General features: G+C 36.2%; 1 protein-coding gene across 1 annotated transcript in view; it reads right to left on the bottom strand.

The window, feature by feature from the left end:
- The window catches only part of PIAS1 (protein inhibitor of activated STAT 1), a 125678-nt gene that overhangs the window by 30783 nt on the left and 71927 nt on the right, over positions 1 to 22968 (bottom strand). Inside the window, exons 3-7 of the mRNA XM_065940831.1 lie at positions 16569 to 16653; positions 16269 to 16316; positions 12308 to 12398; positions 11508 to 11642; positions 3368 to 3473 (exon numbers count right to left, since the gene is read on the bottom strand). Of these exons, the coding sequence (XP_065796903.1) occupies positions 3368 to 3473; positions 11508 to 11642; positions 12308 to 12398; positions 16269 to 16316; positions 16569 to 16653 (465 nt within the window). The remainder of the gene's footprint in view (positions 1 to 3367; positions 3474 to 11507; positions 11643 to 12307; positions 12399 to 16268; positions 16317 to 16568; positions 16654 to 22968) is intronic.

The raw sequence follows: 22968 nt of genomic DNA, 5'->3' as shown, positions 1-22968 counted from the left end.
GGCCTTATAATACTGTTTCTGAGCATCTCCATCTGAATGCCTCAGAGATACCTAAAATACCAAAAGCCCAAGGATGGACTCTGATCTTGCTCCTGCAACCTGATCTTTTCAACACTGTTTTCCATTTGAGTAAATGGCACTACCATGTAAGCTAGTGCCTAGTAAGAAACCCAGAACTCCTTCTTCATTTCTTTTTCTTTACTCCCCACACATAATCACCATTCTCCCCTTCAACATCTCTCAAAATATCAACTCCTATCTTCATCATTACTACTTCAGTTCAAGACAACATCTCTGTACAATTGGGTTTCTAACTGGCTCACTTACATCAGCCTAGCTCCCCTTCAATTCAGTCTACTAAGTGATCTTTTCATTGCCCATATCCGGTCATACTGCTGTGCTTGAAAATCCTTTAAGGGTCTTCTGTCATTTATCTTTATATCACCTATAAGAACTCACTCCAGGGCTTATCTCTCTGGCCACTTTCCTCCTTTGTTCTCTCCGCTCCAACTCCACTAGCCTTGTCTCTTGATATATTCTCCTCCTATGTTGGGGCTTAATTCCTCCTCATCCTTATAATCTTGCCTTAGACATCACAGCACCAGAGAACTATGTTCTCCTGCTGTTACCTCCAGAGTTCCCTGTCTTTCTTCTTTAAGACACATGTCACAACTGTAATTCATTAGTGACTTGTGTAATCATTTAATTTTGTCTTTCCCATCAGACTGCAAACTTCTCAAGGATGCAGAAACAACTTATGTTTTGCTATTATAATACCATGTTCTCCTGTGCCTGGAACATAGTAGACTCTTAAACAATTTCTTGAATGAGACAAATGAATCAATAGATTAATTTGGGGCAGGAAAAGGGATGTTTCCTCCTGAGAGTGAAGAGAATAAATAAGGATGAGTACGAATGAAGTTATGGTGACATTATGGAAGAAATGGACAATTTAGAGAAGTCATATCTTATAGCACCAATTTTCTTACACTAACAGTGTGTTGAAAGAGGGGGAATATTGTTTAAGTATGGCCAAGGTTTAAAATGTCTGCTCAGGGGAAAGAGAAGCGGAGACAGGAACCTGACCAAGAATTAGTAAAGGACTCTTTTGTGATAGTTATGAGGGGAAAACTCTACATGAAGGTGGAAACCACAATACAAAAATCTACTAAAACAAATGAACCAGACAGTGGATTTCTCTGTGAAAAGCCTAAATACTATTGACTTTAGTTCAGGAATAATGTCTGATTTATTTTTGCCAGTAGAATTTATTGATAAGAATAACTTACAATGAACATATTTGGAGGTAATTAGATCCTTCAAAATATCTGAGAAATCCACCAACATTTTCTTCTGTCAAGTTGTTTCACACAATCTTTTAATTACATAATTAATATGCTGAGAAAGTTACTTCTTTAGAGATAGCACAAAGGCAAACAATCTGTTCTTTAGTCAATTACGACAAATGTTTTATTGGTAGGATCCAATGAATGTTTTGTTGGTTCCCCAGGCCAATTAAGATAAAATACAAAGTGTGACAAAAATTCTACCCAATCTCCAACTAGTCTCCACTTCTAGGATGCATCAGAGATGAAATAAACAGCTTTCGAGTTAAGTAGCTTTTCCTGCTTAACAGTGGCTAACAGCGGTTTGTGCCAGTGAAGAAAGGAACTCTAGGCTCACCTTTCCACTCCCCCTCCAGATGGTGCTACAGCTACAAATGGAGAAGAGTTTACAGCCTGAACAAAGACAGCTTGCCTTATTACTGTTGTGCCATTTAATAGCTTCATCAGCTTTTAGCTTTATTTCCTGGTATGCCCTTTTCCACACAGGCTCCCATAATTTAATAATACTTTTTGACTAAATGAGAGTCTAATACTATGTGGCAAATACCAAGATTCTCAAGAGAATGACCAGGAATGGAGTGTGAAAAAAGAAAAATTCTTCATGTTCCTTCAAAGCAGGCGTCGGTCCCTTCTCCACTTTTAGGGTCCCCCACTATCTCCTTGGCCTTGGAAATGGCGCTTCTACTCCCTTGGATGTCAAGCAGACCTCTAGCTCCTCACTGTCTATGAAGGGATGCCCACCTACAGAGGCAGTACCACCGTGTGCTCTGCCTGACTTAGAGTATTTGCAGTTTTTAAGAGAGCCTCTTTAAAGTAGAAAAATCCTTCAATGAGCTCTTAAGGGTATACTGATATCCAGAGGTAGTGGGATCTTTGGTATGAAAACAGGTTAGAACAAAAATAAACGCTATGCCACAAAGGGAAGCAAGAGGAAAGGTGGTCTTACTGCTTTAGTTTTTTTTTCTATCAGAATGTTGCTAACTACAAATCTGATAGGGGCTCCATTAACCAACTCACATCAAGAATGTCCTTAACGGGTAGGCATCTAACCTTCATCTGTAAAAGTTTTGTTTTCCAAGTGCCCATTTCCAGATACCCGCAAATTCATTCATGAAGAATCTACCTCTTATAAAGAAGAGAATAAAGGAAGAATTTAGTTTACTTCTTTGGAAAGGCCGTCAACCTCTGGGCTTAACCCTCACTGAGGGCAGAATAGTTTAGTTGCACCTTTCTACCTGTCAAGTTCAACAGAACAAAAGGAATGATCCTTTCTACCTAAGAATGCAGATTTTGGAGGAGTGTTAGATTATCATGTGGTATCATGTGGTATCTTGTTACAGATGAGGAACGAGCAATTCAGAGGAGGTAGACTGACTTTCCAAGGCTACACAGTTGACTAAAAGCAGAACTTATTTCATTATTTTATCTATCACCCCACTGACTTTCTATTTCCTTTGTTAATGCAGGGATGCTGTCATCACATATCCTTGGACGTTTTTGCTGGATAAACTTTTAATACACAATAATTGTTGTAAAATATATGCCAAGATTTTCTTTCCATCTTCTAAAATTCCTGAACACTTATTTTTATGAAGCTTTGGTAAAATATTCTGTGTTCATATACTGATGTTACAAAGTTAATTTTAAGATCAATAAAATATAAATTATACAATACAGATCATGACAAAGATATTAAAACTTTTTTCTGGCCACACCATGCAGTATGTGAGATCTTAATTCCTCAACCAGGGAATTAATGTGAGATCTTAATTCCTCAACCATGCTCCCTGTAGTGGAGGCATGGAGTCTTAACCACTTGACTGCCAAGGAATTCCTTAAAACTACTGTTAAGTCTTGAATCACTCTAGCTCACAAAACAAAGTTTTCAGTGTTTTAATTCGCAGTGACAACCTCTAGTAAAGAAAAAAAAAACCCTAAAATTTCTTGAGTTGAAAAAGCACTATTCTAATTTTTACCAAAACAGTTCAGCTGCATAAATAAAACAAGATTATCATACGTACTTAAAGCTCTAGAATGATCCGGGTTCCTTATTCCCTTTGCTCGTAACCTCTGAAGAAGAACTGTTGAGGACAACTGTTTTACAAGATACACTGCCATGGAATAGTTCTGGAAAAAAAAAAAAAAACGATGTAGAAAACAAACAACATATGTAAGTAAACAGGCACATCTACTTTAATCCCAAAATGATAGAGAAAGAAAATTAACACCTGTTAAAACACCTACTGTGTGCAAATACTATCTTAGGTGTTTTCATGAACGGTAATTCATTTAATCTTAACCAAAAAGCTGCTGAGGAAAGTGAAGTGCAGAGAAGTAAAAGAATTTGCCCTAATTTTGCAACCTTCAAGAGATAAAGCCAGATCTGTTATGCTTCTGTATTACCTGACTACCTATGCTTGAAGCTAACCATTTTAGGCACTTTTGTAAAAGAACATTGTTAAACATAAATATAAACCAAGGCTAATAAGATGTCAAAGTCATCGTAAACCATATTTAGTAAGTAACGGTAGCTATTTAAAAAATTACAAATTAGCTTGGTAATTTATACCATTTAACCTCTCACTATGCTTTAGTTATTGAAAAGACCCTGCTGGGGCCATTACCACAATAAGCAGAGGGAATACTGAACAGTCAAAGAGAAGCCGTTGGCTTGGCAAGTGAACAGATGAATGTCCATCACCAGCAGAGGGGTTGCCCAGAGATGCAAGTAGGAAAAGAGGAACAAAGAAAAAGCTGATCAGCAAGGCAAAGGAAAGGGTACATGACTGGATAAGAGGAATAAAAGAGGGCTGAAGTTTATGAAGGGTAAGAGAGGTGAATGAGGAGGCCCACTTTCCACTTGGTATTGGAATCAAGAAGAGCAAGTGACTGGGAAAGGAAAAACAGTTATTGCCATCTTCAATTTATTAGCTATATAGAGCTTTGTATGCACTCTTAATGTATGCTATCCACTTCATTTAAACCTCAAAGAAGGCCTGTAAGAGATAGGTAGGGCAAGTACTTTTCTAAGTAAAGGATTGATGCAAAGGAAGCACACAGAATATTTTCTAATTTAAAATTTAAAAATGTATGTAATCTGCTCATGATCATGTTCATGTACCTGCTTGATGACAAAGGTGGCAGTAGAAATCAAGAGGAAAGAGTAGGGATATCAAGACAAAGGACTAATGGCCAAGGCCAGAGTGGTTCTCTATAGATCTTAACTTCACACACCATTTGATTTGACCCTCCTAACCTAGTCCAATGTACATCTCAACTTGCATTTACGTCCACTTTCTGGAAAACACATTGCCCTCTTTTGGCAAGAGAATATATCCCATAATACCCTCTGGAAGGTCACATTTTCATTTATAGAAACTTACTGGGGCTCACATGTTATACATTTTCTGGGGGGAAATGAAAAGTACCAAAGAAGCTAATGTGAGAAGGATAAATTAGGAGTCTTGAACTAACATATACACACTTCTGCAATGCAGAAAACCCCGATTCAATTCCTGGGTTGAGAAGATCCCCTGGAGAAGGGATAGACTACCCACTCCAGTATTCTTGGGCTTTCCTGGTAGCTAAGACTATAAAGAATCTGCCTGCAAGGCGGGAGACCTGGGTTCAATCCCTGGGTTGGGACGATCCCCTAGAGGAGGGCATGGCAAACCACACCAGTATTCCTGCCTGGAGAATACCCATAGACAAGAAGCCTGGCAGGCTGCAGTCTATGGTGTCACAAAGAGTTGGACATGACTGAGTGACTAAGCACAGCACATATATAAAATATAATCAACAAGGACCTACTAAATAGCACAGGGAACTCTGTTCAATACTCTATAATAACATAGACAGAAAGGAATCTGAAAAAGAAAGGATATATGTATATGTAAAACTGAGTCACTTTGCTGTCCACCTGAAACTGACACAACACTGTACATCAACGGTACCTCAATATAAAATAAAAGTTAAATTAAAAAACTTAGAGCTAATTTACTTTCATCAGGGGTTTCCCTGGTGGCTTGACAGTAAAGAATCTACCTGCGATGCAGGAGACCCAGGTTCAATCCCTGGGACAGGAAGATCCCCTGGAGAAGGGAATGGCTACTCACTCCAGTACTCTTGGCTGGAGAATTCCAAGGATAGAGGAGTATGGTGAGCTACAGTCCATGGGGTTGCAAAGAGTCGGACATGACTGAGCGACTAACACACATACACACGTACTTTCATTAATAAATCCCATAATTAAACATAATTATTTTTAGTAGTCTTTCTTTTGCCACTCTAAGCAGGCTTTTTCTCTAGCTGCAGCGAGTGGGGGCTACTCTCTAGTTGCAGTGCATGGGCTTCTCGTCGAGGTGGCTTCTCTTATCACGGAGCGTGGCTCTAGGGTGTGTGGGCTTTAGTAGTTGCGACTCCTGGGCTCCAGAGCACAGGCTCAATAGTTGTGCGCCACAGGGCTCAAATCCATGTCTCCTGCATTGGCAGGTAGATTCTTTACCACTAAGCCACCAGGCAAGTCCCAAACCTTCTAATTTATTAATGAGGAACAAATAACTTAAAATTTGCCAAAATTTTAAATTGACAACAAACATACCAATCTAATATAAAACTAAAAAACTTCTTTTAGAAAAAAAAATCCTATTCATCTTTATTATTTGATGACAGAAACTGAAGAAACGCTAATTAACACTGTGAAATCATATACTGACAGCTTGAATATTCAGAATCACCTAAGGTTTTATATAGATTTTTAAGGAGAGATCAAGTAGAAACCACAGGTACAAGTGAAAATGTATGTTCACTCTAATTGAAACATGTAACAAGCAAAAAAGCAAAGAGATGGTCAGCTGTTAACAAACACCACTTGTACTGATAATATGGAATTAAATTTTATATCACATGCAAGATTCAGCAGCAACTCCCCACTCCAAAAAAAAAAAACCAAAACCCACCTTCATAGTGATATAGTATCACTTCTAGGTGGATGGTAACATACTAATCCAGCTACCCTTTCAAAGTGCTATCTAACTCCAACTACTGAAATACATTGCACTACACTAATGCTTCTGTCAAATGCTCTTTCAAAGAGTCTTCAAAACTGTCTAATGAGTTCATAGGACATTTTCTTCATTATTAAGATATGATATACACATTAAGTATCAATATTTATACAAGTATCTAAACTTCTCTACAATGACAGTTTAATAAATACTAGATGCAGTGATTACTCTGAAGTTATAATATAGTTCACTTATTTCCTTCAAGCACTGTAGTAGCTTTTTCTTTCATAGTTTTTTAATTGACATATAACATTGCGTAAGTTTTAAAGTGTACAACATGTTGACTGTAAAGAGTTAAAATATATTGTAAGATGGTTACCACCACTATGGGCTTCCTTGGTTGCCCAGATAGTAAAGAATCTGCCTGTAATGCAGGAGACCAGGGTTCAATCCCTGGATCAGGAAGATCTCCTGGAGAATTTCATGGACAGAAGAGCCTGGTGGGCTGTAGTCCACGGGGTCACAAAGAGTCAGACATGACTGAGTGACTAACATTTCCACTCACCACCTTACCACATTTCCTTTGAAGACATAATGGTAACATTTCTCAATAAAAACTAATAATATAGAAATTAATCCTCCAAACAGCAAGCGATCCTACATGTACTATTTAGAGTATCTTCATAAGTTGAATAAAACTAGTGATCAAAAACCAAACTAATAAGTTACTTTGGCAGCTTTAAAAAAGAATAATTTACTTTCAGCGTTTTACCTCAAAAAAGATCTCCAACTTTTAGATCAGGGTCTACATAAAGATCTTACCTGGGAGATCTTCAAATCACTGAAGATACTATACTGTTTTCTTTCTAAGGTGTGGAACGTTTCCCATGGAAGAATATCTCCCCCTCCTCTAGTGCTATATTATCAGCAACCACATTTCCCTCCTCTCCCACAGTTTCAGACTTTCTTCACGGCTCACTGTAAACACCCTGGTGTTTATTCACTTCCCAGGCAGGTTATACTCTCACACACACAGACAAACCCAAAATACCTGCAATACCTTCTTTAAAAAGGACAAAAAAAACAAGGAGCCCAAAGTATATCAGACAAAAAACATTTTAAAGGTATGAAACCTAATAGTGACATATTGATTAGGCAAAGGAAAAAAGATAATCATGATAGATGTCACAAAGGATTCTGATAAAATATCAAAATTTACTGGATATTTCTCTCAAAAATATCCAGTAAAAAAGAGGATCATAGGATTATGTTATTAATGCAATTAAGTTCTATTAAGAATTAATAGTCATTATAATACTTAATGCTGTGACATGTCTTCTCATTAACATAAAGAACAAGTCAAGTATGTCTACTAGTGCTCACATTATTTAACATTGTCTGAAGGCTGTAGACAGCACAACAGAAGAAGAAGAAATTATGGCATAAGTATTAGGATTATCATTATTTATATAATGATACTTCTCAGACTCAAGACTGCCGGTCTGGAAACACTAAGGAACCTACTAAAAAGTTATCAGAAACAATACAGGAATAGTAAATACTCAGCAATAACTAGCTTTTAAATAAGTAAAAAATAAAATTTTAGAAAATACAATAGAAAAAGAACTATTTATAGAAGCAGTAATAACAATAAACAATACAAGAATCAAAAAAATATGGAAGATTTATGAGAAGAAATCTATTAAATTACACAGGAACATGAAAGAAGATTCGAATAAATAGAGAAACATACAGTTCCTGAAATAAGGACACTGAATACCGGAAATAAGTTAATCTTCTCTAAGCTAACACAAATTTTAAGCAAGTTCATTCAATTCCAGAAAGATCTGGGGGAATAATGCAGGGGAATATGTCTTATTCTCTGTAATTACTTTTCCAATATTTCACTCTTCTCAAGGCCCTGATTTCTTCTCTCATTCTCAGCGGCTTCTCTCACTTCCTATTTCACAGACATACAGGAAGTCACCAGATTAGAGCTTAACCCATCTCTCCATTAACAATCACACGCACTCACACACACACACAATTCTTTTATTCCACTAAATAAAGAAGCTGTCCCTCCTAGGTACAATGAGTTACTATGAAATTTACTATTGATTATTTCTTTCTTCCTTTTGTATATTTAACTTCTTCCTCTCAAGATGATACTTGCCATCATCCTTTATACATATTTAACACTCTCCCATTGAAGCAAACAAATAACTATCATCTCACATTTTCCTCCAGCTTACCTGTAACTATTTCCAAATCCACACTTCTACAACTCACAATCTCCATGGCCTCCCTTGCACCTGGTCACAATCTGGCTTCTCCTCCCACTATCCACCAAAACAGCTTTTGCTGTATTTTTAATCCATAAAGTATTTTTTTAGAAAAATACTTGATTTCTCAACATCTGTTCAATACTGCTTATCATCTTCTCTTTTGCAATTCTTTCCTTGGTTTCTCTTACTCACCCTCAATTCTGTCGCATCTCTGATACTATTTTCCCTTGCCCTCTTCAGGTTCATTCTCTTCTACCCAGTACTAAATGTTACATAGTTCCTCAAAAATAAGTCTGCAACACTCTCTTCTTACTTGAAACATTTTCCCTGAGCAAAGTCAGCCTGCTTTTATGGCTCCAATAATCACCAATATGCAGATACGCAGATAATGCTTTTTTTTTCCTCTCGCCCAAACTCTTTTCTGAGCCCATATGCCCACCTATTCAGAATATCTTAAAGTCATCTCAAACTCTAGCCATTCTTGCACCTTTTCAGTTTCTTAAAAAAACTAGGCTCTGAGGTCAGGCCAGAAGAGTGGCTTAGGTGTTTCGCCCACCCCACTGGTGGTGTTGAGTGCAGCGGACATGCTCAGTACCCTGCTTTTGCTCGCAATACCCTGTTTTTGCTCCTGGTTCCTTAAAAGTGGCAGTGGGGTTTTTTTGGTCTTTTCGTATCGTTTGTCCAGAATTTGCCCCAACTGCACATGCCCGACCCCTGAGCACACCCCTACCCTCACCCTGTATTAGGAACAAGCTTATCTCCCCTCAGGGAGAAAGGAAACAAGGAAACCTGTTGTTTGTTCTTGCTCCTCCTTGCTGCAGCAGGGGACCCAATAAAGTCTTGCCTGAAAAAAAAAAAAAAAAGAACTAGGCTCACACCTGCCAGTGGGCTACTCTGAAGATTGTTTGCTCTGAACCTTTCACCAAACTGATTCCTTCTACCCTTCTCTCAACTCTTAGCTCAGTCATTACACCCTCAGGGAAGCCCTACCTGACCTCTCTCTAGTTCAAAGTGCTCTAATATATTCTAATATCACCATGCACCTCTTCTTTATATTTCCTGTGACACCTTCACATTTTCGTGTGTAAACTACCTGGCCCCTGGATCCTGGCTCCAAGTCAAGACTTTTTTTCTCACTATGTTACTGCTAGTTTTCAGTACAGTACATGGAATATAGCATACATTCTAAAATTTCAAATGAATTTGTGAGTATACACAAACTCATATAAAACTGTAATAATAAAAAATATTCTAAAATTGTGCCAGAAAAAGAATGCTAGGCTAAGAGCAGAAACACGCACAGGATAAATAAAAATCAAATATATAACAATGGTTACTTCAGAATTAGCATTTATCTAGTTAATGGTGTTAGAACTGGCTACTTTAAAAATTAAGATTTTTATTTCACACCACATGTAAATTTACAATGGATGAAATATGTAAAGATAAAACAAGAAATCTCAAGTCAAGAAAAAATATAAATAAATATTTATGTAAGATTGAGAAGGGCAGATAGACTAAATGCAACAGAGGTTGAGTGCAACAACTATAAAGAAACAAAACTATGCAACTAGAGATTATCATACTAAGGGAAGTCAGTCAAAAAGAGAACGAATTGCCATATGGTATCATTTATATGTGGAATCTAAAATATGACACAAACCAACTTATCTATGAAACAAACAGAATCAAGGGCATAGAAAATAAACTGGTGGTTGCCAAGGGGAAGGGAGATGGGAGAGTGTAGAAGCAGGAGTTTGGGATTTACAGATGAAAATCAGTATATACAGAATAGACAGACAATAAGATCCTACTGTATAGCATGGTGAACTATACTCAATAACCTGTGATAAGCCACAATGGAAAAGAATATGAATAAGAATGTAAATATATATATCTATATATAACTGAGTCACATATCTTTGATGTATAGCTATAGTTAACACAACACTGTAATTCAAGTATACTTCAGTAAAAAATAAAGGAAAAAAAGAAACAAATTGGTTAAAATTTGGGTCCATAATAATTTAAATCTTCTACACATTAAATAATCACATAAATGAAAAGGTAATAAACTAGAAACAAACATTTGCAGCATGTGGAAGAAGGTTAAATCACTAATATAAGAACTCATAAACAATAAAAATAAAAACAGCAATAGAGAAACAACTACTGATGTATTTTTAAATGTGAATATTCACAAATAAATTTGTTCAATCTCAGTAATAATAAAAGGAGTACTAATTAAAGCAATCTAATAACCACTATTTACCTATAAAAATTAGTAGAGATTTCAAAGAAAATAAAACAGTGTTATCAGTCAACAGGCACATGAAAAAACACTGAAAGAGAATAAATTTGTACATCTTCTGGTAAGGCAATCTGCCAGTGAACACAAAATTTCTTTAAATTCTGATGCTCTTTGACTCAGCAGTTCCACTTCAGGGAATTTACTCTAAAGAAAGTACTATGTATGTATGCAAAGTTAGAGCTACTAGGAAAGCCTTCAAAATGTTCTTTGAAATAGTAAAGAATCAACCAAATAAATGTTCAACAACAGGGAATAAGCTAAACTATAGATGCTTGTATTGGAATATGATGTAGCTGTTTAAAATCATGCAGATGAACATGAAATGACATAGGAAGATGTTTATGAAAATACTGAGTGAAAGTTATCAAGTTATAAAACACTGAAAACTGCAAGATCCCATTTTTAAAATGGGAACATGTTGAAAATTCATTGTGAGACAAAAATAAATCCTTTGGCAACTCATTTTATACCCATTTTATTTATATATAAGCACAAGTAGCCATGGAGATTAACCCTTCCTTATAAAACAAAACTCTGGAAGAAACAAAAATTTACTCACTCTTCCAATTTCTGCAGTCCAAGAAACAACAATGGTGTTTGGTACAGTTGTAGACAATCGGACAAGGGAGGTGATATTAATTGGTCGGCTGGGTCGCTTTGGTTCCACACCATTTTTAGTAGGTGGAAGATAACCCTAAGGATGAAATATAACATTTCTATTTATTACTTCCATAACCATTTCAACTTCCATTCCTTAAAAAAAAAAAAAAAAAAAAAACTTACAAACTACATATTAGAAAATATGAGTATTTTCATTTAAAAGTGGAGAAGCAAACATCTGTAAGAGTTTTCTGTACGTTTCTCTAAACTACCCTACAGTCTCATTATAGTAAGCCTGAGAAAAATATTGGTGATAGAACTTAAAAATCTCTAAAAATTTAAGAATTAGGTTGAGTTCATAAACAGCTTGGATAAACACATAAGGACTATTTTAAAGGTGAGCAATAAAAGCCCCCACTCCTTTGTGAAATGCACAGCAGTCTTCAAATCTCTCATCTACCACAAGGTTTCAGACACAAGAATACATCTGAGGTTTTGTTGAAACAATCTCTTCATCCCAAAATTAAATAAAATACTAAAAGCTACCACACCCAACTCCAAGTCCTAGACTATGTCTCCATAGCTAATGTCACAGCTGTTAATTGTACATAGTTGGTACAAGTGTTTCACTCAGTCACATGAATATACATCCAAAATAAAGATGTTTTCTTAATGAAAAACTATGATTAACAACAGCTGTGATGACTTATTTGCTAGTTATGTTGGCAATGCACTGGAAAAATAGCTTTTAGGACTTACTGGAAGGCTGCAAGGTTTTGTATTCACTTTCACACAAAGATTGGGTGGGAAGTGATCTTCTTGTGGACAACTGGTTTCTGATAAACAAAACCTAAACAATAAAAACAAATTTAATTTCCTTTATTAAAAGATGATCTCATTGATATTATTGTTCCATAGCTAATCTAAAAGATGGTCAAACTTAACAGCAACAACTATTAAAACTAGATATTTCATATTATGAATAAATGCATTTAAATAGGATCAAAATAAATAATTTTGTCAATGTAGAGTTTCAGAGTCACAACTACCAAACTGTAGTTGTCTTCATAATATTTCCAGTCATTTGTTCAAGCATGCTGGTGGGGGCCAGGGTAGGGGGTTGAGGGGTGAGTGCGCTGGGGTTGAATACATTTAAGAAATTTTGGAGAGTAATATGGAACCTTACATTACCATATGTAAAACAGATAGCCAATGGGAATCTGCCGTATGACTCAGGGAACTCAAACCAGGGCTCTGTAACAACCTAGCAGGGTGGGGTGGGAGTTCAGGAATGAGGGGACATGTATATGTCTATGGATGACTCATGTTGGTATTTGGCAGAAAACAATGACATTTGGTAAAGCATTGATTTTTCAATGAAAAAATTCAATTAAGTTTTCTCTATACAGAACATCTCAAAGCTAATAAGGACTGTAACTTTTTAAGAGGGAAATATAGTGTGTGTGCTCAGTCATGTCTGACTCTTTGCAACCCTAAGGATGGTAGCCCACCAGGCTCCTCTGTCCATGGAATTCTCCAGGCAAGAATACTGGACTGGGTTGCCATTTTCTCCTCCAGGGGATCTTCCCAATCCAGAGGTTGAAGCTGTATCTCCTGCACTGGCAGGCAGATTCTTTACCACTGTGCCACCTGGGAAGCCCAATATAACATATGGTATTTACCAAACTTATTTGTCTGTAAAACATTTTTTTGGTTCTCAGCAGACTATACTGAAAATGCTAGAAGTCAAGCTCCAGGGTCAAGTTTTGTCCACCAAGTTCAAGTATTCCATTAGTTCCTCAAAATCGAAGATGTTGAATAATAACATTATTTGTATTATATCCACACGTGTTTAGGATACTATTTAGAAACTCACAAAAACATTTATTTCTAAATTAAATGCATAATCTTTTAGGAAAAACCTAGACAGCTACATAATTTGTACACTCTCAATCTTTTCATTCTATTTTTTTTTTTTTAAACTTAATTGGCTGCACCAGGTCTTAGTTATGGTATATGGGATCTAGTTCCCTGACCAGGTACCGAACTGGGCCCTCTGCATTGGGAGCGAAAAGGCTTAGCCCAGGGCCACCAGGGAAGTTCCTTACTCTATTCATTCTTACATAGATTGAGAAATAAATTAATTTGCTATTTAAGACAACGATTCTCAATTACTTCTTTGTTCCCAATATAGAGCTAAGGTTCATTCCACCTTTACAGGCTGTTCACAGAACTTTTTGAGTTATATGTTAAGTATGCTATCTCTGAATTCTGTGAAATATTCATTGGCTTTACACAAGTTTTTACAAAAGAAGCACAAGTATCTTCTCTCAATATCTTGATCTGCCTGCCATGGAAACTGTGTGAGGGAAGGTCCACAAATGGGACAATTTTCTATGTAAAATTTTGTGGGTACATATACGGTCATCTTTAAGCAGGGACAATCTATAGATCCCATTATATTCTCAAAGAGGTTAGAGAGTCATAGAAAGGTTTAGAATTACTAACCTGCAAATATTTTCTCAAAATATACTTAGCATATAGATATCAACACCCACAAGATCATCTCTAACCCCAGCAGAACCTTCTATTATAGGCCAGTTCTTTACACAGCAAAAATAAGAGGATGCTCTAGTTTCAAATCAATTACACCAATGTCGTGGTAAATTAGAAGCATGGACCTGGTTGCCTGAAGCTACCGAAAACAAAATTTCTGTGACAAGCTGACTCCTATTCAACTAAGTAAAAAGTGAAAATCTAAATCATTCTTACAAACTAAAGGGAAAAAAAGATTTTTTAAAAAAGGAACAATAGCAGAAAGTTTCTATATAGAAGTTCATGGGGCTGGAGAGGGGAAACAGATAAATGAAAACAGATTAGGAATCTAATAGAGAAAATACGGATCTTAATTTTGACCAAATTGTTTTTCATGTTTTAGATAAAGACTTATAATTAAGATAGTAGAAGGTATACACTCTAAACTTAATACCCTGGGATTGCTGTGGGGGATGAGCAGTGTGGGGATGAAAACAATTTAGTAAAACACAAAGAACCACCTAATAATTCCCAAATATAATACAAAATGGTTCTTTTTCCATTAAGTTCCGGAGATAATTTGAATTTAAAAAGCTAAGCCACTCCAGAATTCTTATGCTTCCCTGGTTGCTCAGACAGTAAAGATTCTGCCTGCAATGCAGGACACCTGGATTTGATCCCTGGATTGGGAAGATCTCCTGGAGAAGGGAATGGCTACCCACTCCAGTATCCTTGCCTGGAGAATTCTACAGACAGAGGAGCCTGGCAGGCTACAGTCCATGGGGTCTCAAAGAGTTGGACACGACTGAGCAACTTTCACTTCACAGGCCATTTTTAACCATCACGATTCCCTTAGAATCTCTGAATTGATCTTAGAAAGAAAGAAAACCTTCCTTTGGAATGAGATCAATACCGCTTGCTGCTTTAAAGAATGCATGTACGGTAATGCTAAGAATAGCAGGTGGATCTTCTGTTCTAGAACTATGGTTAGTCTTGGGATATTCTCCTCAAACAAAAACTAACCCAGAAGTCAAACATGTAAAAACAGGTCAGAGCAGCACGACTTTGGTTCGAGTTTCTATATGTGTGTGTGTCAAGTAGGAGAGCTGGGGTGGGGGAGAAGGTGGAATGATAGCCAGAGGGTAGACCCAAATGGTGGCTTCAAGCAACAGTCTGAAAACCACTGTTTTAAAAGACAAAGTCACATACCAGTATGAACAAAATGTAAATTGAGGCAGGAAGTAAAAAATATTACAGCAATATGTAATTATTTATGAAGGCACCAAATTTTAGCCCTTTATTCAGTCATTATCATCATCTGCCCCTGACAGAGGATAAAGTATCTTTTACACAAAAACACCTTTGTCAGTGCCTTCCAAAACCAAAACCTCAATCTCTCCTCTGCTTTCTCAGTTTTCATCACACTATTTTCTAAGTCTAGATCAGAGATTTCCACATTATTCCATGAAGCACTGAGCTGGTTCTCTAATTTCTTTTCTGATCTCCTAGTATATTTATAATCTGTACATACAACTTAGTATTTGATTTTGAGACTGGGCTACATGTTTGACTTATCCTTCCTACTTTATAGGGAAAATAGCTTCCAGAGGACAACAATTGTCTTTTATTTTCTCTTCTATCTCTATTGCAACAAGAACAGTGTGGGGCACTTAAGTCTACACTAGAATAGTCACTGAGTAAAAAGAACAGCATAAGACGGTTTATGTAAGCAGTGAGAGAGAGACATTAACATAAAAGATGTCTTAGATACTCTTAGAAGAAATGGGCTAAGAAAAGAAACTGAATATGGGACAGTACCACGTTGGAAAATTTTCATTTTGCCTCTCAAATTTATCAAGAGATGTCTCACACAGAATCTAAATTAGAGAGTATTTAAAAGTTAATGGTTTAAATATAGGACACAGGGCTGGGAAGACCCAGAGGAATCAGGTGGAGAGGGAGGTGGGATGGGGGACCGGGATGGGGAATACGTGTAACTCTATGGCTGATTCATGTCAATGTATGACAAAACCCACTGAAAAATAAAAAAAAAATTTTTTTTAATAATAATAAATAAATAAATATAGGACACAGAAAATACTTATTGAAAATTAGAAAGATTTTTAAAATCTTTAAGAAATATTGACTTTTAAACTTTGAATATATACTGTAGTCAATACTCTACCTTAACTGGACCTGCACTGTGAAGTCACATTTGGTCCCAGAAATATCCCTAGAAAAGACATGGTAAGAACTACAATTATTTTAAAGACATACACAGGAAAGCTGATTCAAAGACATGACTAACTCCAGAACGTATATCAGAAATATTAACATTTCTTATGGTAACTAACACTCTAATAATATTTTCAGTACTAATACTTACAAATACTCTCCCCTGAATATACTGTTTCAAAAAGTCACTTATTATGGACAAAACTGGATTCAAAGGTTAAACTGCAAGCTACACGCAAAGACAACTTACATGGAACTACTGATCTGCTGCACTTGTTGCGGTGTCAATGCAAATGCAAAACAGGTTTCTCGAAAGCGCTGGCTGTTGTCTGATGCTAAAGAAGAAAAGAATTATATTTTTTAATTACCTTCAAATTCATCAATATGGAACACAATAGCAAACAAAACAAAAAACTTCAACTATTCACATGCCTTTAATTACCTAGGATGGATGCTAGCGTTTAGATAACAAGTCAATTATGGCATTTGAAAAATAAGATATATGCTAAATGTCTAATCACAGACGTCTGCATCTAAAAAGGACATGTATAAAAACATGCTGATATTAATTTTATCTAAAATAATACAAAGCCATTTAAAGATATATGTTTTTTGAGCTAAGTAACAAACATACACATACACCTTGAGATCTGCATAGGTGAGATGACAGTTCGACTTGAACGCAAATTAAGAATTTTATCACCCCCTGCTTAACTATGCCACGCAAATTTTATAAAATAAATATCATATATAATTTGTCATATCCTTAGATGAACTGACCTCAAAATTTGCCTGTGGTTACTATCTCAAAGAAGGAAAGGAGTTACAAAAAGGGAAAGAAGGGAATAGAGAAAAGGAGGGAAGGAGAGGTAGGGAAAGAAAAGAGTATATTCTGAAATCAGTGGTGAATATCTTTCTTGTTTGCTATATTTCTGCACAAAAAAGCACTAAATGAGTGTTGAATGAAGGAAAGACTGAAAATGAAGGATTAGCAAATTAAATTATTTAAATTTTCCTTTTTCAGGATAATTTTCTAGAACAAATGGATCACTTTTAATACCAAAGAACTCCCAGCCTGTGGGCCACTTACACTGGTGCGGAAAAAGCAGCTGAAGTTGGCTACTTGTTACCTGCAAGCAACACTCCCTCCAAAACTACACCAAACACAAATGCCGAAAACGCTGGACAAGTGGGAGAGGGATGCAAACGAGGACTGTTGGGTCTACAATTTCGAGTCAATACAGGAGTTCTCTCTTCAAGTCTACATTGGTATTTCTGCTTTCTGTGATCTGGGAAAGTTTTTTATTTTTCTTAAAAATTAATTAATCTATTTTAATCAGAGACTAATTACAACATTGTATTGGTTTTGCCATACATTGACATGAATCAGCCATGGGAGTACATGTGTCTCCCATCCTGAACCCCTCTCCCACCTCCCTCCCCATCCCATCCCTCAGGGTCATCCCAGTGTACCGGCCCTGAGTGCCCCGTCTCATGCATTGAATCTGGACTGGCGATGTATTTCACATATGGTAATATACATGTTTCAAATCATCCCCCCCCCCCCCCACCGTCTCCCACAGAGTCCAAAAGTTTGTTCTTTACATTTGTGTCTATTTTGCTGTCTTGTATATAGGGTCATCCTCAGCTAAATTCCATAATTATTGCGTTAGTATACTGTATTGGTGTTTTTCTGACTTACTTCACTCTGTGTAATACGCTCCAGTTTCATCCACCTCACTAGAACTGATTTAAATTCATTGTTTTTAATTGCTGATTAATATTCCATTGTGTATATGTACCACAGCTTTCTTACCCATTCATCCGTCAATGGACATCTAGGTTGCTTCCATGTCCTAGCTATTGTAAACGGTGCTGTGATGAATATTGGGGTACACGTGTCTCTTTCTTTTTTTTTTTTAAATTTTATTAAGTGTCTCTTTCAATTCTGGTTTCCTTGGTGTGTATGCCCAGCAATGGCATTGCTGGGTTGTATGGCAGTTCTGTTTCCAGTTGGTTAAGGAATCGCCACACTGTTCTCCATAGTGGCTGTACTAGTTTGCATTCCCACCAAAAGTGTAAGAGGGTCCCCTTTTCGTCACACCCTCTCCAGCATTTATTGTTTGTAGACTTTTTGACAGACTTTTACAAACTTTCTGCAGCGTGAAATGGTACCTGCCATTCTGACAGGCGTGAGATGGTACCTCATTGTGGTTTTGATTTGCATTTCTCTGATAATAAGTGATGTTGAGAATCATTTCATGTGTTTGTTAGCCATCTGCATGTCTTCTTTGGAGAAATGTCTGTTTATTTCTTTGACCCATTTTTTGATTGGGTCATTTATTTTTCTGGAATTGAGCAGCATGAGCTGCTTGTATATTTTTGAGATTCTTTGTCAGTTGCTTCGTTTGCTAGTATTTTCTCCCATTCTGAAGGCTGTCTTTCACCTTGCTTATAGTTTCCTTTGTTGTGCAAATGCTTTTAAGTTTAATTAGGTCCCATTTGTTTATTTTTGCTTTTATTTCCACTACTCTGGGAGGTGGGTCATAGAGGATCCTGCTGTGATTTATGCCAGAGAGTGTTTTGCCTATGTTGGGAAAGTTTTTTCTTAAAGACTCCATCCCCAAGAAACAGTTAAGATAACCAGAAAGTTATCTTAATCATGAAATATCAACTTGGCAAAAGGCAGATAACCAAGGACCAGAATGTAGAAAAGCAGTTTCCTCTTTCAGGCGATGAAAGCAACTTCTTTGTTTCTGACTTAGAGGATACGTCTCTCTCAAAATTTTAGTCCAGTAGGCTTAGCCTGATTTAGATTTCTGGCTCTGTTGTAAAATAGTACTAAAATAAGTTCCCAAGTATCAAAAATAATATTATTCTCTAGGCAAAAATTCAGATTCCTTTAGAATATATGAGTACAGTAAGTTTTGGACACATACACACACAGACTTAGAAAAGATATAACTAAAATAATGAGGTTGCTTTTTGAGCCACACATAGAAATCAGGTTTATTACTTAACAGTAACCCCTTTATATCCTCTTTTATATATATTAACAGTAGACTGGTTACCTGGAAAACCATCTTTCATACTATTTGATTTTCAGGTTTAATTTTGTTATGAATGACAGTGAATTTACAGTTTTGGTCTTAGGTAACAGACCATTTAAAATTTTTTCTAAAAGTTAATTAAGCTATCATTATTTCTTTCAGACAAATTCAGGTCAAACAGAATCATGGAATCTTCATACTGAAAAATAAGCCTTACAAGTCATCCAAAACAATGACCTCCAATGTTGAGGATAAGCATCTAAGACAGTACACAGAGATAAAGGAAAAAATATTTACCTGTAAAATATGTTCTTAAAAGTTTAGATTTTCCATAAAACCTAATTCACAAAAATATCTAAAATTTTATGTCAAATCTTGTATGGCATATGATAAATTATTTTCCTGAAAGGGTACAAATGATCAAATGAGCTTGCAGACCACTGATCTAAATTCAAATTCAGGAATTCAACATTCCTTTCAATTCTTCCATTTATATACTTTGAAACATTTTAGAGATGAGGGAAGAGTGGTCATTACCTTGTCAGGCAGAAGATGACTAGTGATGTACAGTGTAATTGTAAGAAAGCTTGCAGCCCAACAGAGTAGCAAGTATAGTGGGAGAGAGATGAGATCACACAGACATGGATTTGAAACAGGTTTTACCACTTATTTGCCATGTGACCTTAGGTACTGTTTTCTCCAATACTTAAACATACACAAACACAAAAACCCTCGTAGGGTTATTTTAAATATAAATATAAATGAGGTAAGATATTTAAAAAGCACCAATTTCCTTTTCTGTCTCCTTTTCTCCTTATGACCTTGCTGCTGCTAAGTTGCTTCAGTCATGTCCGACTCTGTGCGACCCCATAGACGGCAGCCCTCCAGGCTCCCCCGTCCCTGGGATTCTCCAAGCAAGAACACTGGAGTGGGTTGCCATTTCCTTCTCCAATGCATGAAAGTGAAAAGTGAAAGTGAAGTTGCTCAGTGGTGCCGGACTCTTAGCGACCCCATGGACTGCAGCCCACCAGGCTCCTCCATCCATGGGATTTTCCAGGCAAGAGTACTGGAGTGGGGTGCCGTTGCCTTCTCCTGAATCAAAACATAATGCTGTAACTCTCACCTATTGATGTCATATAGTATATCCAGTTATAGCCACTCTTCAAATATTTTAGACAGCATTAATGTGCCCCCCTCTCTCCATTGACTATTTCCACTGTATTGCAGGCAAGATTTCAGAATTACTCACCATTCTGATCTTTCTCCTCCAGACAAATGCCAGACTATCACACTTCTAAAGTGACAGCACTGAACACACTCTTTGTCATAGCATATATTATTTCTCCCAAATATTTGCTGCCCCTCTGTACTGATTCATTCCCCAAGGAGGACTATGACACAATGTCACTGTTGCCTTGATCAATGAAATATGAGTGGAAGTGTACTACTTCAGAGCAGACCTTTAAGAACTGTCCTTGGGTTTCAACATCTTTCCTTCTAGTCTACCTTGATTCTAAAGTGGAGAGAACATAGAGCAGAGCCACAATCAATTCACAGCTAATAAGCAGCTAAGTGAAAAATAAATCTTAGCTGTTTGCCATTGAAATTTATGACTGCTTTTAAGCTGACATTATTCCAGATGTCACATGACAAGAACAATATTTCTATCAACAACTGCAATATACTATTATTAATCCACACAACAACCATAAACAAATCTTATCTCAGATTCAGAAATTGAGGTTCTAAGTAGTTAACTGTCAAGGCCTCATACTAGGTAAGTAGAACCCAAATTAGAACTCAGATCTACACATTTCCAAAGCCCAAGCTCTTCTCATAACATACGTCTATTAGCTTCCCTGATCTAAGTGTTGTACTTCTTTTAAGTACAGACTAGCATTATATTTGATCACAGAAAACAGGAAAAGAGTTTCCCATTATACCCTCAACATAACTGTTTGTCATTTCTACATATTTCTTACCAATTAAATTATACATATAATTTGAAAGCTTGCTTTAAAAAATTACTTATCACATTTTCAATTATAATCTCTACTACCATATTTAATTATTGCATTGTATTCTATCTATGGGATATATGAAAATTATAATTACTCCCTTGATTAGCCATTTAGGTTTCTCTAAGTTTTCATTATTTGAAAACAACTCTGTATACAGGATTTATATGCTTGCTTTTTGGAAGGGGGGGGTGTTGTTATTATTTTCTTTGGATCAATTCCCAGATGTGGGTTTTCTGGGTCAAAAAGTATGGAGATCTTTTAAAATGAATTTTGATTTATCACAAGAGTGGTTTTCAAATGCTTATAACACTATATATATATATATATATATATATATAAAAAGACCATTACCAATTTGTGCATCTACTTATTGCATTTTACTCTGGCCTGCCTGGGAACTGCTGTTAATTTAATGGGTGGGTCTGTGTAACTCCTTAGTAGTTTAAATTGTATCGAAAATTTTTTTCCTGTTTTCAACTTCTTATTTAGTTAACTGCCCAATCTTGTCCTATGCCCATTTTTATATTTGTATAGAGTTTCATATATAAAAAAAACATTAACCCTTGGAAATTTGCTGAAAATATTTCCCCTGTCTGTTATATTTTTTCATTTTGGCAATATTTTTGGATAATTCAAAGTTAAGTTTTATGTAGTCTTATCTGTCAATCACTTCCTTTGTTAATTTGTGTTGTTTCCCTCCTGAGGTTCATTCAGTACACAATTCATTTCTTTGACTTGTTTCCATGTAATTATCAATCCATTTGGAACATATTTTAATATGTGATATTTTTAAAGTATAAATTTTTGTTTCTCCAAATTGCTTAGTTATACTAACACTATTATATTAAATAATCTTTCTTCCTTATGGGTATATGTGCTTCCTTTATCACATATTCAATCCGTATATCCAACATGTTCCATTTCCAGGCTATTTTCTCATTGGTCTTCTTTATCCTTGTGCTGGCACCCTATTTTTTTTAACTGTTATAGTTCCACTATGTTTTGATATCTTCTATTAGGTTTCTCTCCATTTATTCTTTTTTCAGAATTTTTAACATCAACTCAAAATGTTTTATCAAGATGAACTTCTGAATCCTTTTGTCATGATTCTCAAAGTTCAATGGTATTTTGAGTAAAATTATACCCATGACTTACTTTCAGAGCTGATATCTTTATATCTTTAATCTTTCTATCCTAGAGTACTGTACCTGTGTGCATTTATTCATATCCTTAAGGTTTTACCATTTTGATCATGGGATTCCCAGGTGGCTCAGCGGTAAAGAATCTGACTGCCAATGCAGGAGATACAGGTTCAATCCCTGGGTCAATAAGATCCCCTGGAGAAGGAACAGCAACCCACTCCACTATTATTACTGGGAAAATCCTACGGACAGAGAAGTCTGGCAGGCTACAGTCTGTGGGGTCACAAAGAGTCAGACATGACTGAGCACACACAAATGCATTTTATCATAAAAATTAATCACATAGTTTCCATTAAATTATTCTTACACAAACTATCAATAGGAGAATGACCAAGCATTCATATAACAGAATACGCTGTAACAACAACAAAAAAAAA

The sequence above is a fragment of the Muntiacus reevesi genome, chromosome 7, assembly GCF_963930625.1.
Source record: "Muntiacus reevesi chromosome 7, mMunRee1.1, whole genome shotgun sequence".
NCBI lineage: Eukaryota > Metazoa > Chordata > Mammalia > Artiodactyla > Cervidae > Muntiacus > Muntiacus reevesi.
This window is presented reverse-complemented; position numbering and strand designations above follow the sequence as displayed.